Here is a 17491-nt window from a genome sequence, read left to right on the forward strand (position 1 = left end):
TTTTGCAATGACTATAATAATGACTATGAATCCCAATGTATTTTGTGGGTGGTAGTAGTGGATAGTAGTGAGGAGTTGTATTGTTGTGTTGGATAGTTTTGGAGCTGTATATAGTAGAATAAAGTAGATCTTTTATATAAGATTACTGAGTTGTCTGGTGTCTTGGGTGAAGCTACAAGAACCAGCTGGATCCCGAAGAAGGGTGAAGACTTCTGTGGAAGCAAGAGTGAGAAGGCTTGGAGAGTTTGTCAGGGTCTTCAGCCTATTCTCTGTAACTCTGCTGCTTTTGAGCAAAGCTTTAACCACTGGCCAAAACTGGTCAGCGTGGTGCATAACAAGGTGGTGAGTTCGAGCCAGAGGTGAAGAGCTACAACTCCCATCATCCCTGACAAAGGTACTGTATGTAAAAGTATTGATGTTATTGATAAGGGTGCATCCTCTTCAAAGCAAAATAAATGTTCTTCTAGTCATTTTAAAAAGTGCTGCTATTATAGTAAGCACTATCTCTTGACTAGCTTCATGTGTAGACAAACAATTACCACAATGTGTGTTATGCTACTATACGCCATGAGGCCAGGAGCCATCAAAATTTTTAGGTTTCATCATGATATGTTCCTTTACATTCGGGTGAGACCTTATTACAATAATGTATCATTTGGGGATAAAAATACAACCCAGATTGCCTTTTTTGACCTTATTAATTTATATGTTTTATTTATTTATCGTTCTCATTGCATTACTAGTATAAACCACTAAAATAAATTTAAAGTCAATATTTCTATTGCTTGTGCTTCTTATAAGAACCATACATTCATCTCCCCTCTCATAATTCATGAGAAAAGAAGAGACATAATTTCAATATAGATAATTCATTACAAATATGTCACATTCATTGCAGCCATATAACACAAAGCAGAGCAATAACAACAACAACAACAACAATATATGCAGAATCAGGTACCACCTTGAGTTTTCATCATTAGATGTTCCTTTGTATTCAGGTCTGGCCTAAATAATATAATGTAGCATTTGGGGATGAAAATGCAACCCAGTAACCCCAGACTGGAAGACAAGATGGAGAAGACCTGCACAGCTACCATGTATTTCCCTTTGGTGCTCAGGTAAGTGGGCACAAAGGACACCCAAACACTGCAAAACACCAACATGCTGAAGGTGATCAGCTTGGCTTCATTGAAAGCCCCTGGCAGCTTCCTGGCAAAGAAAGCCAGAGTGAAGCAGATGGTGGCCAGAAAGCCCATATAGCCAAGGGCAGTATAAAACATGACCACAGATCCTTCATTACACTGAAGTGTGATCTGCCCATGATTGGAGTGCATGTCAGCATCTGGAAAAGGGGGAGAGATTCCCAGCCAGATCATACAAATGGCCACCTGAACACCAGAACAAGAAATGACAATGGAGTTGGCCAAGGTCTTCCCCAGCCATTTCCTCATCTTGCTTCCTGGTTTTGTGGCCATAAAGGCCACCACCACCATGATGGTTTTTGCCAACAAGGAAGAGATGGCGACTGAGAAGATGGTGCTGAATGCAGTCTGTTGGAGAAGGCAGGTCACCATCTGTGGTTGACCAATGAAGAGAAAGGAGGATAAGAAAGAAAGGAGGAGGGAGACAAGGAGCATGTAGGTGAGGTCACGGTTGTTGGCTTTGACCATGGCAGTTTCTTGGTATTTAAAGAAGATTCCTAAGACAAACCCTGTGCTTAGGGATAAGAGCAGGGCAAAGAAAGCTATGGTGATTCCCAAAGGTTCATTATAGGAGAGGTAGCTCAAAACCTTGGCAATACATTCCATGTGATCTTTATTTGAATAATTGTCATCTGGACATTGGTTGCAGTGGTCAGCATCTGAAAAGAGCAAGAGGACCTCCAGTATTACTATGAACTAATATGACTTATGATTTGCAGTCTTTACAATAAGATAAGTGCAGAAAAGATGGGGCCCTTCAGATATGGTTGGACTGCAACTGTTTTGGCCAATATAGTTAATGGGGGATGGGAGTTGCAGTTGTTGCAGTCCAACAACACCAACAAGGCTACATATTCCCTATTCCTCCATCCCTCCTATGCTAACTAATAGCTTTATAGTTTTAGTTATTTCTATCCTCCCATTTATCCATAAGACTCTAGGCAGCACAAATGCAACTTTAGTCTAGGCAGTAAGTTTTATACCTGAGCAAGATCTGAACTTGGCTGACTCCACTGTTGACTCCACCTTTCAGCCACTTCACTACACTGGCTAGTTCAAAAATAAGATTCAAAGGAATCATAGACGCAGTACAGACCGCCAGAAAATGGTGGTCTGCAGGCACCCGTTTTAACTCTGGATAGATGCCACAGCCACCAGAACGTGTGATGTCCCTCCGGAGTAAAAGAACCTAGTTCTTCTGGGTTGTTTCAGTGGCGCTTGTATTATGTGCAGATGCTATGCATCTGTGACGTGAAGATGGTGGTGGTTGTGTGGGTGGGACACTGCCATTAGGCTGTCTCCGATACAGTAGTAGGGTTCAGGAGCATGCGGTTAATGCGCTCTCCTGACCGTAGTATCGCCGCCACTATGTGCCTTTTGGCCCATGTGTTACGGGCCATATTCTCCCTTTTCAGCCTGCTAGTGTTTGATATCTTCTGGGAAGAGCATTTCTCTCTGTCTCACCACATTCATTTCCTTTGTATCCTGATAACTAGACACAAAAACATGAAAGGATCCGAGTTCAAAAATATATTTTACAAAGCTTCAGACTTCATGAGCCTTGATCTTTGCCCCTCTTCTCAGGGGCAGTTCTTTGCTTTGGGGTCACTTACCTTCCTGTGTGGAGATGGTTCCTTCTGAACATGGGGCACAATCATAGCAGCAGATAGGTTCTCCTTCCTTAATCAGCTTGGAGTATCCAGGGTAACAACTTTCAGTACATCTAGAGAAGGGCACCATCTACCCATAAAGAGTAGGAACATCCACAAAAATGTGTTAATTAGGAGGTTTATCAGAGGAAATACATTAAAAGGACAGAATTGTATGTATGAGCAGAAAGAGGCTTCAGGGCTGTGCCTGACAGTCAACACTTGATCACTTGAAGATTGTCTAATGCCTTTCAGCCATACAAAGGGCCAAACAAGGCCCCAAAACTGGTCTGCACCTTTAAAACACCAACGATATATGCTCTCCCAGTATCATTGTGGTAATCTGGTTCAGATATTGCCACTCTGATCCTGGGAAGGCTGCAGCTGGATGACCAGCATTACCTTGTGGAACATCCTTCATGCACATCTGATACATGTCTGACTCTTTTAGCGCAATAACCGCACTAGAACACACTCAGCACATAGTAGTGAGACAGTTTTCATGGGGGGGTTAGGGATAATGGAGGGGCAAAACAGTTTCTATAAAAGAGGTTTTTAGAAAATGACTCAAAAGGTATCACAAACAACAAAGGGCATAGGTAATGATAAAAAAAAAATCCCAATTATTGCATTAATGAGCGAGGACAAGTGTAGCTACCTATGTATGTTTATTCCAAAATGTAATGGGATTTCCAACTGTTAAAATGGTTGAGAATAAGATTACTATTCAGCTATAATCCTGTATCCTTTCTTTCCTTTCATCAGTAGGGATACTAAATCTTTGCTAACTGCATGTTAGTAATATGGTATCATCTGCCTGTCTTAAATCACTAATATTTATTTCTCAAATTTTCACACCTCTTTCCTCCATGTCTAATCTCACTACAGTAGAGTCTCGATTATTCGACATAAACTAGCCTGACTGATAGCCGGATATCCGATAATCCAGAGGGTGATTTGTCCCCAATGACTGTGCGCACGCACCCGTGCCTCCATTGGGGACCCTCCAATCCTCCCCTCCCTCTTTCGCTGCTTACCTGCTGAGTCTTGCTTCCTCTGTGGCGGAGAGGACTGGGCCGTGTACCCAGGCCTCCTATGAAGCCATGGAGGAAAGGACTGGGCTGACCACCCAGGCCTCTTCTCAGCGGCTTTGTTTTCTTCAGCCCAAAGGGAGTCTGTGGACTCCCTTTAGGCTAAGGAAAATGAAGCTGCGGAGGAGAGGACTGGGTCAAGCACCCCAGTCTTCTCCTCCAAGGAGGGAGGGAGGGAGGGAGGGAGGGAGGGAGTTGGGGAGGGGAAGTGAGGGACATTTGTACCCAATTATCCAATGTCCCCTGCTTCTTTGTGAGTGCGCCGCCTGTGAGGCGTGCTCACGAAGAAGCATGGGATGTCGGACAATCTAGAAGGCTGGATAACCAAAGGATAGATAATCGAGACTCTACTGTATTTGTATGACATGGTCTGCATAAAAATTAAAAAGATAGGGTGATAACTATGCCTGACCCTCTTGCCAACTGGAAACCATTCTGTTTCTCCATATTCTGTCCTCACTGCGGCCTCTTGTCCTGAGAACAGGTTATGTATTCTATTTGGGAGCAGCCTTGGATCTCATTCTGGGAGAAAAGCAACATACCAAATGGTTTTGGTTTTCTGCTAACCAAATCATTCCCACCTCATGTCCAGTTCCACATATTTTTCTTCCCTTTTACTGTTCTCTTTGCCCCCCATTCCTTCTCACACTAACGTATTCCTCTGGTCCACAAACCTATCTGTTATGAGTTGACCTGGACTGCAGAAAGTTCTCTCTTTCTTCTTCATCCAACTGCCATGTTCCCAAAGAAATCACACAGATTGGTCTAACAACAGACCCATGTGATGCATCCCCACACATTCATTCTAATATTATAATAGCATCAGGCCTTCCTATTTGGCACAGAGAGAAGCCCCACTTTAATGAACTCTAATGAATTCTAGAACTTAATTCACCAAAGTATCTTTTTAGCTTCAGTATCTAGACAGTTAGGTGAGATGGTTATCATGATTGCAGAAACAATAATTTATCAAGTTAACCAATTAGTTAATCCCAAAGTTTGGGTTCATCATAAGTATGCTGTATTTTTCTTAACGTCTAGTTTGCCCTTTCCCTGTCTGTCTGTCTGTCTGTCTGTCTGTCTGTCTGTCTTCTGCATTTGAAGTTTGCTGACTCTTCTCTTTGAATACTCATTATAAAATTATTTTCAGCCAGTTGTTAATTTGTGAAATTTGTATTTACACAAATACTGTATTACTTTCATCCTGGCCCATTAGAGCATGTTGTGGTTTTGAATGCTGTGTGGAACATAAGCTGGTTTTCCCCTTTCCTTTAATGTTCATGTGGTTACCTATCATGACATCTGATTATGGACAAAATCAGATTTTTAACATGTAATATTTACAAAAAACAATCCAGAGAACAAATTTTGCAAGTCATTGTAAACAAACAATGGAGCAACGATTGTTGGTTTGTTTAGTTTCTAAGGACCTTGTGGTACTCTTCCACCCATTTACCAAGTGGTAAAAACATTTAAAGTCAATAGAGTAGAACTCAGAGTAGATGTGGCTGGGATTTCCTGATAACCGATATTAAAGAGAAGAAAAGCAATTTCCCTCACCTGATTAAACCACTTGGACCATACAATGGCATCCTGGTCAATGGTGACCTTGATCTCGGAGGAGGTCTGTCTCTTTATGCTCCCAACTTCCAAGCCACCAGTGGACTTGTTGGGAAAAACTACCCAATTCATGATATGAAAATCAGCTGCTAGGTCCCCATTCTCATCCAAATAAACTCCATCCATGGAAGTATTATAAAGCTCAAAGTTTCTCAGGAGAGGGTGAAGCTAAAATGAGACAAGAAAATGTGTATATATTTCAGACAGAAAAATCTGTTGTATGTCATGGCCCTGCCTCTTTGGAGATTTCATGTCCAGTGATCTTTCTTTTTCATCTGTAAAAAGTAATCTTCGGCAGTTGAAATTGTATCCAAAAAGATTTTGGCCACTAGTGCATTTGTTACAGATTGGGTGCAATATGATCCTTAGGTGAATGCCCATTAACATCCCCACTGCCACATTCAGTACTCCCTGAATTTTACAAAACAGTTCACTGCTAGAATTATGTAGAGCATACTGAAACAATCCCTTCTGGGTCACAGTTGCTGACGTGTCTTATCAGGAGTGGGCCTGACTGATTCAGGCCTAAACCAGGATATTACTCTCAATGAAACTAATGTTAGGAATCCTCTTGGTGTATTACATGGTTGCAATGACACTATCATAGGCAGTGACAGCAGAAGGGAAAAGTCTGGAAGCCCTGCGGCTGACAAAAAAGATGAAAGGTACTGTAGGGGGACATCCGTTCACTAATGCCTCCATCATTGAACGCAAACAAGAACAAGTTCCCCTTTCCCACATCAGACACATGTCTATTCTGGCTACCACAGAGGAGCAAATGATAGTCAGTGAGCTGGTTAGTACATTCATAGAATTCATCAATATAATGCCAGGTCAGTCTCAGGTGGGAAAAATATTTCAGAAGGTTGTGTTACTTATTGCCTTATATCTTGGGATCTATTAAATATTCAAACAACATTTCTATTGCTTTCTGTTGTTCTAACAGCTGCCAGCACTAGCTGCAATATTTTATTCCAACTGCCAAATGAATTTCTTTTTAATTTCAGGGCACATTGGAACCAAAAAGTACCTTCACTCTTTTCTTTTTTCATTTTTAAAAGAGTTAGGGTGCATCATTGTACCATGGAATTTTGTATTACAGCACCAAAACAAAACAAAACAATCAGGAGAGAGGGAGAAAGGAGAAAATCACCATCACTTTGAATTATACTCACATACTGGAATGAATACAGTTGTTTCAAAATAGGTGTAATAGGAATGATTTTATGGGGGAATGACCAGAAACACAATACCACATCACACACCAAGTGAAATTTCCAAAAACCATTCATAGGTAGCTTTAAGTAGAGCTCATTGGAGTAACCCAATCCATACCACCCGACTTCCCAGGAATGGTCTTTGCTGGCTCACTTCTTTTAACTGTGATATTGCACAGCAGTTAAAGCATTCCATTTAATCAAAGGACATTTGAAAGCCAGAAACATGTAGCCATAGAGGATCCAGGAACCTGTCTCACCCTTTTCCCTCAATATATTTGTTTTCAGCAGAGGTCTCAAACAGGCCCCATCTGAAGGCCGCATGGGAGTACAACTTGCTTGAAAGAGGCTTGGACTCCTCTCCTTGCAGAATTACCAAAGGCTGCTCTGGACACCTTGATCAGCCAGCATGGACATTGATCAAGGCTGAGAGAGGATTTCCTTGGATATTTCCAAGGATCTTCCACACAAATTGAAAAATATCCATCACAGTAGAATATGCTCCTACCCAAAAGTACTTTACTATGTTATATACATAACATGAATGATGGAGTGGAGGCAAGGAACTTTATCTAGTAAAATGGCAACACCTTGCTGAAGGAAGTTCTTCCTCCCCAATTTGTCAAGCCCTTGAGAGATCAGTCCTGTAGCTGCTCTGCAAAGTTCTGGTGGACAATTTAAGATCAATGCAATGGTGGTGGAAAAATAATATTAGTTTTCTGTCATCGTCATCGTTATTACAGAACAGGACATGTCCACCACCTATGTTTGGATGCAATTGGTTTGGGGATCTCCATCACCAATGCTAATTTAGCCACTGTTCTTACTATTCCATCACCTGAAAAACTCTGGAAAATGAAGCAGCCAGTAGCATTACATTGGTAGGAAGACAAACTGTTATGTCAACAGCCTGACAAGTACACTAGAAATCCAGGGCCAATGTAATGGTAGTAGAAAAATAGCATTAATTTTCTTGCATCAGAATCACAGAACAGGCTTTCACAGAATGTATCCCAGTATATTGAGTTGCAATTGATCTAGATATCTCCTCCACTGCCATTCTCATCTAACACTATCTTTCTGTCACTGCAAGCACTCTAAGAAAACCAGGAGCTCCCCAGCAAGCAGAAGACACCTATATAAGCCATTGTATCAAGCACCTGGGTAAATGTCCTATCCCACGAATCAAGCAGAACTTCTGCACAGGGTTTTACCATCAGGGTAGCCAATAACTCTCCAAGAGCAAACCAGATGTGGGCCAATGGAAAAATGGAGGATGCAGTTCTGACTCACATAACTCCCTGCTCCCTTCCAATCCAGAACAGAAAGACTGAGTGATTCGTAATGGGATTCTATGAAGGCAAAGGAATACCTGCCATGACTGGACTCTCTGCCTGTCTCCATCTGTCATTCTCATCCACTTCAATTGGGAGAAGTATGCAGCATGCAGGGTCTGTGCCACAGCCTGGATAGCATTGTAAATACTGTAGGCATCTTGAGAAAGGATCCTCTCAATCATATCCCAAGGAAGCTTCTTCAAGATGTCTTTTTCTGAACATCTCTTCCAGACTTTCACGGACCTCAATGACCTTGAATATAAACAATGAAATGCTGCTTCCCCAAATTGCTCAAGATAAAGCATAGATTGGTCAAAGTCATCATAGTGTCTCCTTTTATTCATCTGGACGGAGAAAGACAAAGAAACGTGTTTGTGCTGGAGATCCATCGCTTTGAACAACAATCTCATGTCCAGGTCCTGCAAAGCTGTTGCAATCCAAACTTTCCCCACAGTTGACTTTTTAATCTTTTCAGCTCCTTGAATGGTAATCACTAGAGTAAGCATGGCTTGAGTGTCCACCTGACAAACAGTTACATTGGCTTTGGCCCTTATAATATACAAAAGCATGTTGAATTTATCACTGCTTAAATATGATCCTTGAGCATTTAATGCAGGAATTGTTTCTGAGAAGGCGATACAAACACCATTCTTTGTGGCTATGGACATGAAGGTGCTCAGGAACTTTTTACCACTGTCATTCCCTGGAGCAAATAGACCAATCCAAGTCCACCTGAAATGCAGGAGCAGTTTGACTATGCCCAGATAAGGAGGTTCTTGCTTTGGGACCATTCGGTGGAGGAAAGGGAATTGACCTTTTCTGCTAAATGCATTACTAAGGAAGCCGTAGCTGACCTAGTAAAGAAAGGAAAGGATTGCTGCTCTGATTTGATTTTAAGAGGAACCTAAAATATTTGTAATGTAACTGTATTATTAATTGGCTTTAACATTTTTGGTCTTTATTATGCTAGGTATGTTTAAGAATTTTTATGTAAAGCTGAACTTGATACTCTCTTTTGCTTTCAAATACAAAACTGAATTATTTGTTCATTTAAGATTGTCGTTAAATGATATAATGCTAAACCTGGAGTTTTGCTGGCAGCTTGCACAGGATTTTGTTTTCCTCCCTTCCCACCTTTCAGTTCTCAAATTAGGATCTGGAATAAGGAAGGGATTCACTCCACTTGGTTTTGCAGTTGGAAGTCCATGACTGGATATCCCCCACACTCAGATTTATAAAATTAAACCAATATGCTATAAAATAATTAGTACAAATACTAGTATTCTGAGAAAGAGCAAAAAGTCTGGTAGATCTATGGGGATAAAATGGGGGGGGGGAGCAAAGAGGTTTTAACCTTTAAAACTAATCTGGAAAGACATCACCCATTGTTTTTGTTGCCAGGCTTTCTAAAGTTCTTGGTGCTGTCACCCTATAATACTTACTCAGGAGTAAGTCTGAATGATCCCATCCTGTGTGTGGGACCTTTCAGGTACAGAAGCAATACCCTCTATCTAACCCCATATTCTTCTCAACTTTCCCTGCTGTCCTCACTCTATTCTCCTCTCCCTGCTATCTCAGAGCACTTCACTTTTACCCCATATTCATATAAACACAGAACCCTGATCATTCACTACCCACATCAACACTTATGCACACACACACACACACACACACACACACACACACACACACCCCTCCTCAGTCATTTGACTATACTCTTGGAATCCCATACAAACACATGTGATGCCAGTTGTCAGCTTTTCTGAGCTCCCAGTCTTTCTTTTGATCAACAACATCGCTTGCTCCTCAGGCCACCCAGTCTCTCTCTTCACTCTGTGTGTGTGTGTGTGTGTGTGTGTGTGTGAGAGAGAGAGAGAGAGAGAGAGAGAGAGTGCCTTCAACTTGCCTGTCGATCTATGGAGATTTATGTAGACCCCATTAATTTCATAGAGTTTTCTTAGGAAAAGAACAGAGGTCATTTTGGCAGTTTCTTCCTCTGAAATACAGTCCATAGCACCTGGTACTTATTGGTGGTCTCTCATATAAATACTAACCAGATATGACCCTGTGTAGGTTCCAAGATCAAACAGGATATGATGCTTTTAGGGTATTTAGGTTCTTCTTTCCTCCACAGTATTCTCCAGCCCCCAACCTCTATTTACTCTCCCAGCTCTGCTCTCTAACTCTCTCCACCCCCATACCATTCTCAAATCTTCTCTGTCAATCTTTTTTTTAGATAAAGTTTATTAATAGTTTAAAATATTACATTCAAATTATACACATATTACATACATTTGTTCAATATTGACCCTCTTGTGACTAACTTGCATGAAATCCCCTCTACCCACCCCCCTCTCCTTCATATCTTCTTTGTCTTATCTATCCCCATACATCTTCAATTACCATTACAACAACAATATGTCCATAGGGCTGGGTCCTGAGTGAGGAGGTACTTTGTTGTCATTCTTTCTTTGGGTTCCCTTTGGAGTTTATCAAATGGGAGGAATTTCTCTTAAATTCGAATGGAAAGAAAGTGAGGCTAGAATGCATTCACTTAAAGTTGCTAGTTTCACACAATTACATGAATACACATTGCATTCGAACTGGCTCCCCATTGCCCGAAAATGGCATGCCATTGCCCAAATTTGCGTGTGGCGGTCTATCATGCAATAACGTTAAACCCCATAATTGCGTTCAGATTGCCATTGGATTATACTTCCAATTCCCGTTGTCTGATAAACTCCTTTCTTTCTGACATTCCCTACCTTCCTTATATTCCCTTGTATTCCTTCTTCCTTATCCCTTCTAGCTTCTTACTCATCCTGTACCCTCTCCTTGATCCTTATCTTTTTAAACCCTGCTATTATTCAGCATCTCTCCAATGACAACACTATCCACCCAAGCCTCATGCAATGACCCAATCCACCCAAGCCTCATGCAAATGCAAATAAATACATTTTTCATTGCTGCAGGAACAGATCCTCCTCTCATTGTGGAAGGGGTTTCCTGCTAGCAGAAGAATGAAAGATGATTGTAGTAGGGATGCGTCACCCAAAGAAAGGTGGCGGGGATTGGGGGATCCCCACCAATGGTGTTAGCTTCTCTTTAAATACTTGAAGGGATGTCATATTGAGGAGGGAGCAAACTTGTTTTCTGCTGCTCCAGAGACTAGGACCCGGAGCAATGGATGCAAGCTACAGGAAAAGAGATTCCACCTCAACATTAGGAGGAATTTCCTGACAGTAAGGGCTGTTCGACAGTGGAATGCACTTCCTCGGAGTGTAGTGGAGTCTCCCTCCTTGGAGGTCTTCAAACAGAGGCTGGATGGCCATCTGTCGACGATGCTTTGATCTGGATTTCCTGCATGGCAGGGGGTTGGACTGGATGGCCCTTGCGGTCTCTTCCAACTCTATGATTCTATGATTCTATGATTCTATGATTCTAAATGTTGGAGGAATTTGCTTAGCTCAAAGATGTTTGTGAGAGGCTGGATAATCATTTTAGGCTTGCAGATTATTTTCACCTATGTATACTATTACTAACTGAGGAGGACTCCAAGTTTGGGTGAATTAAAAAGATTTTTATTCAGAAATATGTAAAAGTGCAAACAGTTCAAACAGACCACACAGACCTAACCACACAGAGCTAACTGAAGGAGAGCTATGGAAACCAGATAGCAGAGTTTTAGGGGCATAGAGAGGCAATATTCCCTGATGTGAAGAATAGACTGTGGAAAGCAGGGAGGCGCATTACAGACCACCCTTTTGGGGCGGCCTCTAGGCGTGCCTTTCCCTGGTGTATCGGGGTCTCAGGGGCCAGAACGGCAGCCGCTGAGGCCCCGATCTGCTGCTTTCCGGGCTGTGGGGAAGTGGCAAAAGGCCTCTTCCCCGCAGCCTGGAAAGGGGTGTCCTTGGGGCTTCAAGCCCCAAGGACACCCCGCGGTGGCAGGGAGAAGGAGAAAGGGGCCGCTTGGCCTCTTTTTCCTCTGCGTCGCTAGGTGCAGCCATCTGAAGGCTGCACCCAGCAACGCAAAGCCAGGAAGGTGCACTAGGCGCCCTGGCGCGGCCCCACTACATCACAACCGCGCCGCCTCGTTTGGAGGTTGTGACGTAGTCATGGTGGCGGCCGTGTGGAACGGCTGCCACCATTCTGTATGTGCTGAGCACATACTAGGGTTGGGGGGGTGCGGAAGTGCCGCCGCTTCCTAACCCTAGTATGTGCTCAGCACATACTTTAAGGCCCGTCTATGACGGGCCGGAGTGGCTCAAACAGAGTCTGAGGGAGACACAGTAGAAGAGTCTTTCCATGCAGACAGTCTTCTCCTTGCACATGGGGGTCTCTATGTATTCAGTGTTTTGAAGAAGTTAGGTTCAGGAACTGATATTTATATTTAAGATCTTAGCCTGAAAGAGGTCTTGCATTGTAAAAAAGAACTGATGGATCTTTCCAGGTTCGGCAATGGGATTCTGGAACAGCTGATGGCTTAAACTTTGGAGTAACAAAAACAGTGATTAGATTTAGGACAACCCCAGAATAGATGGATAGGGAAGTTGGCTGGGAACATGGAGAGGGGTAGGTTGGAAGCATTGGGTTACTCACATTTGCCTTTGTTTTTGGCTCAAGAGGATATATGGAGTTTGAGGGGTGGAGGAAAAGGAGTGATTAGCAAACACATTTGGCTTTCATTTTGGTATTACCTCCACCTTCCACCCATAGTCTTTGGGTCTATGTGTGCTTCCTATGGGAAAATCTTCTGGTATTCAAAGGTCATTGTGACCTCTTAAGAGCATGCCCAGTTCCAGATATATGTCTTTGTGTGGTCTGTTTGAACTACTGCTGTGTGTTTGATTGCACTTGGTCGCTTAAAAAGACAAATGAATGAGTTCACATCAGGCCTGAACTTTCAACTAGAGGCCAAAATAGCTAAACAGATGTGAGCAGATATAACAGAAGACAACATGGCTCTTCAGAAGATTATAATGCTCAGTAAAAATGGAAGGCAATAGCAAATGAGGAAGGTCACATTACAGATTGGTTCCAGAAAGGAAGTCATGGCCATGAGCTTGCAAGAGCTGAATGAAATTGTTGATGGGGAGGGGGGCTCTTTCAAGTTTTTCCTTCATAGGCTTACTATATCAAGAAGCCTGCTTAACAGCAAATAACAAGAAATTATACATATTTCTCCAAGGGAAAGATGCTTGCAGAACTTTATCTCTCAGGAAATTAGGGTGGAAATAATAATCTATAGGGCCCTAGATAGGATGTATCTTGACTATAGGGCCTTAGGATAGGATGTACCTTGACAGGTAAGGATGTTATTTGCTATTGACTCTGATGTCCATAAAGCAACATGCCTTCAGTTTACCCTGAGTCCAATGCCACTTCTTTATAGAGAGACTCACCCTACAAACAACCAAACCCATTCATACCTGTGGGGTTTTGAAGATGCCCAACATGCTTGAAATCTGGCTGGAAATATCAGAGTTGCCCCCTTCAAGAACTGCCAAGAGATTACTCTGCCTTCCGCAGCTATAATTTGGAACCTTCTGTTGTCCAGGCGATAGTAGGTCTATCATGGCTTCATAAGTCATTCTTTCATTGAAATAGCTCTCATAAACGTTGTATCCCAGGGTAATGTTGGGTAAAAGCCTTGGATTCTGATTTACTTCATGAATTGCAAACAAGAAGGCCAGGATCTGCCAGTAGTGCATGTTCTTGATACTACAAGAAAATAGAGATCATCAGATATTTACCCTCTGTTTAGTGAAAAGATATGAAATTCCGGTCTTATTTAATAAAAAAGAAGATCTGTACTTCAGTACAGATTGCACTATTAAGCGGCACCTTTGGTTGGGGCAATGCCCAACATATGTTTCTCTTTTATTTCTATGAATTTGAAATTCCAAAAACAACAATGACAATAACTTTATTTCATGTCATCCATAGTTTGTCTCAAACTCCGGTCCTGAGAGTAAAGCACCAGAACTGAATCCCAGCATTTTTGTGTGTGTGTGTGTGGAAGATGGGACCTTCTCCTTGTGAAAAGACACACCGACATTTGTCTGATAACAGCAAAAGTCCCATGGTTTGCAGGGGGAATCCTGTCTGAGAAGGTGCTGTCATACAGTTTTGCCTCTTAAAAACAAAAACAAACTTCAGAGGGATGCGGGATTAGTTTTCTCCTCTGTAAACATAAGCCATAAACTCTGTTTTTGTGGACTGCACCAAATGAGGGATGATGAAATGGACTGCAGTTCAAAACAGTCTGTGCCAAATAAACCTTGTTAGTCTTTAGAAAGCTATGAAACTAGGCTGTGCACATAGTCCATGTCATGGTCAGCATTTATCCCTGTTTGTTTTTAACATACTACAGATCTCTTTGGTGGTTTGGAAGAGCCTATCACCCCCCCCCAATTAAAAACTTTAAACATTAAAAACTTCAACTATGCCATGTAGTTACAGTAGTCTCACAACAACCCACTGTATTTGGTTAGGCTGAGTGACTGTCATTCTAGCATTTCCTGCAGAAAGAACTGCACATTGTTATCACTCTTTCAAATAGCAAACTCAGCTAAAGACTGAAGGAGAGCAAAGGTTAAGAATATGAAGTAAATTTGCTGATGGTGGAAGATATGAGTAATCGTTGACTATATGAATGTGAAAGGAACAAAAATATCAAAATGGGGCAAATTTGTTTGTATTTTGTACCTTTTAGAATTTTCCAGACTAACAACGGTGAAATGCATTGTGGGAGGTTATGGTACTGATAAAGTGGACTGCTACCCATTAAAGCGTATGCCAGAATTAACCTGCTGATCTTTAATGCCACACAGGCATTTTGTTGTAATTATTAAATAAAGACGATGATCTGTTAATAATAATGCAAGGATACTCAAACCTGATAATATAGAACCTGTTTTGTTGAAGTGATTGTTCTATTATGCATCTTCATTGAGATTAAAAACCAAAATGACTGAAATTTTTATTTTCATTTCCTTAAAAAATAAATTCAATTGGTGAGTGCCAAAAGAAATGAAGTTCATACAGTGCCTCTGGGGGAAAAGAAGGAGTTATCCGAAACTTAGGAGTTTATCACGTGTGAGGAATTTCCCTTAATTTCGAATGAAAAGAAACTGGGGCCAGAACGCATTCCCATGAATTCGCTAGTTCAGCGAATTTACGTGAATTCGGATTGTGTTCAAACTGACTTCCCATTACCTGAAAATAGCTTGCCATTGCCCAAAATTGTGTGTTATCATCTCTCACGCAACAACGTGAAACCCCATGAATTGCGTTTGGACTGACTTCCCATTGCCCGAAATTGCGTGTGGTAGTCTATCATGCAATAACATTAAACCCCATGATTGCGTTCGGATTGCCATTGGATTATACTTCCAATTTTCCTTGTCTGATAAACTCCATAGTGAAAGCCTCAGCTTGGAAAAAGTACAAAAGTGGCAGACTGTGCCCCACCTAGATGACACTTTAGCAGTTCTTTCCCCTGGAAAATAACAGCCTGTCTTAGCCACAAAAAGCACAACTGAAGCGTATGAAATCGGACTCACAATTTCTTACCTAATAAAATGTGTATGAGGAGGTTGGAAGAAAACATATGGACGAAGGATAATATTTGCTGTCGCTGTGATTCCACTAATCATGTATTCTCCTGACCTGTAATAATTAAATGGGTTTGTATGATCAGCCATCCATTTCACTGGGCATTTTCTCTTCAGTTTTCCATAAACATCACCGTGTGGCAACATAATCATCCACCATATCATGTGGGAGACACTTACCCATTTAAGGTTCCCCATCTTCACCTCCTCTCTCTCTCTCATCTGCGCACACACAAATGCTTTGGATCAAGTCTCAGAGCTCAATAATTAGAATGCAAAGCCTTTCACAAGAGCAGGGCTGCAACTAGCAACTTTACTAAAACAGGTAAAGTCTAGTCCTGGCCTCAGATGTGAAGGGAAGGATCACTGTTCAGCCTCACACAGGAAAGCTCACTATGTCTTCCTTTCGTCTCATCTCTCAATGGGACAGCAGGTATTTAAATGGTCTAGCTTGTGAGATTCCCTAGATGCAGAATGGCCAAGTGTTGCTCTTGTTTTGAAGTTGCTCATATTAGTTTCAAAGGTGATCTTTGGACAAACATCCCTGTTTTTGTCCAAATATCACTTTTGAAACTGACATAATAGCCAGTAATAACACTACCAAATCTATAACCAACCAACTAACATATAACCAAGAGGCAGAATAAATCATGACCATTTTGATGATTCCCAGGCAGCACAAATCGCTCTTGTGGCATAAGAAGCAAATTAGTAATTAGTGATTCCAAGTGGAGATGTGCTGCCAAGGAAAACATGCTTGTGGAGCTCAGCGGTGTAGCTGTTTTTCATTTGCCAGAACAGTTTGGTTGAGCTTTGGTTAAGAAAAAAAAAAGCCATGCCATATACAATGTTTTGATATGGGGAGAGGTGGGTAAGAAATAATAATAATAATAATAATAATAATAATAATAATAATAATAATAATATGTCACACTTCCAGTACACCTACTGTGATACATACACTCATCTGGTAAAGAGCCAGTCATGTTTCTCCCTGCTTCTGCTCTTAGGTAAAGTCAAGTGCCTCTGTCCTACAAAGAAGGCAATGGACATTTGTCTGAACTGTTCAACCAGATCTCTGAAGAGTGGGTCATGGAGAGTAACCATTCTGTAATCCCCAAAATGAGAGTTCTTTAGTCCCCATATGAATAAGCTGAACTTTGGCAGCTTTAGTTGCTGCAGTGAATAGGTGTCAGTAGTCTAGTGATCAGCAGGCTGACCCAAAGAAAAAGGGCAGATATCAAAGCCTATATACATTTCCATTTGATAATCACAAAGTATCTTATATCTAAATAGCTATGGTGTCACTAATTAGCAGGTCATATTTCTGGAGCATGTGTACTGGCAAGTCACATACTGCTATCCCATAATGATTGTTGGCATGGTAATCTTAAAAGAGAGGAGGGTACCTCTGGGCAGATATGTGTATTTTAGGCCCTGTGACATCAATTTGTTGTTGTCATCGTTGTGCGCCTTCAAATAATTTCTGACTTATGCCAACTCTAAAGCGAATCTATCATGGGGTTTCTTGGCAAGATTTGTTCAGAAGAGGTTTGTCTTCCCCTGAGGCTGAGAGAGTGTCACTTGCTCAAGGTAACCCAGTAGGCTTTATGGCTGAATGAGGAATTGAACCCTGGTCTCCGTAGTCATAGTCCAACACTCAAACCACTATGCCACTCCTGACTTAATGTTCAGATATACCACAAAACCAGATTAATATGAGTAGTTTTATGTTTTGGCCCTGAGAGTTCACCTC

General features: G+C 41.6%; 1 protein-coding gene across 1 annotated transcript; it reads right to left on the minus strand.

The window, feature by feature from the left end:
* Positions 1–953: 953 nt before the first annotated feature.
* On the minus strand, positions 954–2945 carry LOC121923859 (vomeronasal type-2 receptor 26-like). Its single transcript, XM_042454715.1, has 2 exons — positions 2819–2945; positions 954–1864 (listed from the first exon to the last, which is right to left on the minus strand). The coding sequence occupies exons 1-2, from the start codon at positions 2943–2945 to the stop codon at positions 954–956; spliced, it is 1038 nt and encodes a 345-aa protein (XP_042310649.1).
* Positions 2946–17491: the final 14546 nt, after the last annotated feature.

This window comes from Sceloporus undulatus, chromosome 2, assembly GCF_019175285.1.
Source record: "Sceloporus undulatus isolate JIND9_A2432 ecotype Alabama chromosome 2, SceUnd_v1.1, whole genome shotgun sequence".
In the NCBI taxonomy this organism is placed as follows: domain Eukaryota; kingdom Metazoa; phylum Chordata; class Lepidosauria; order Squamata; family Phrynosomatidae; genus Sceloporus; species Sceloporus undulatus.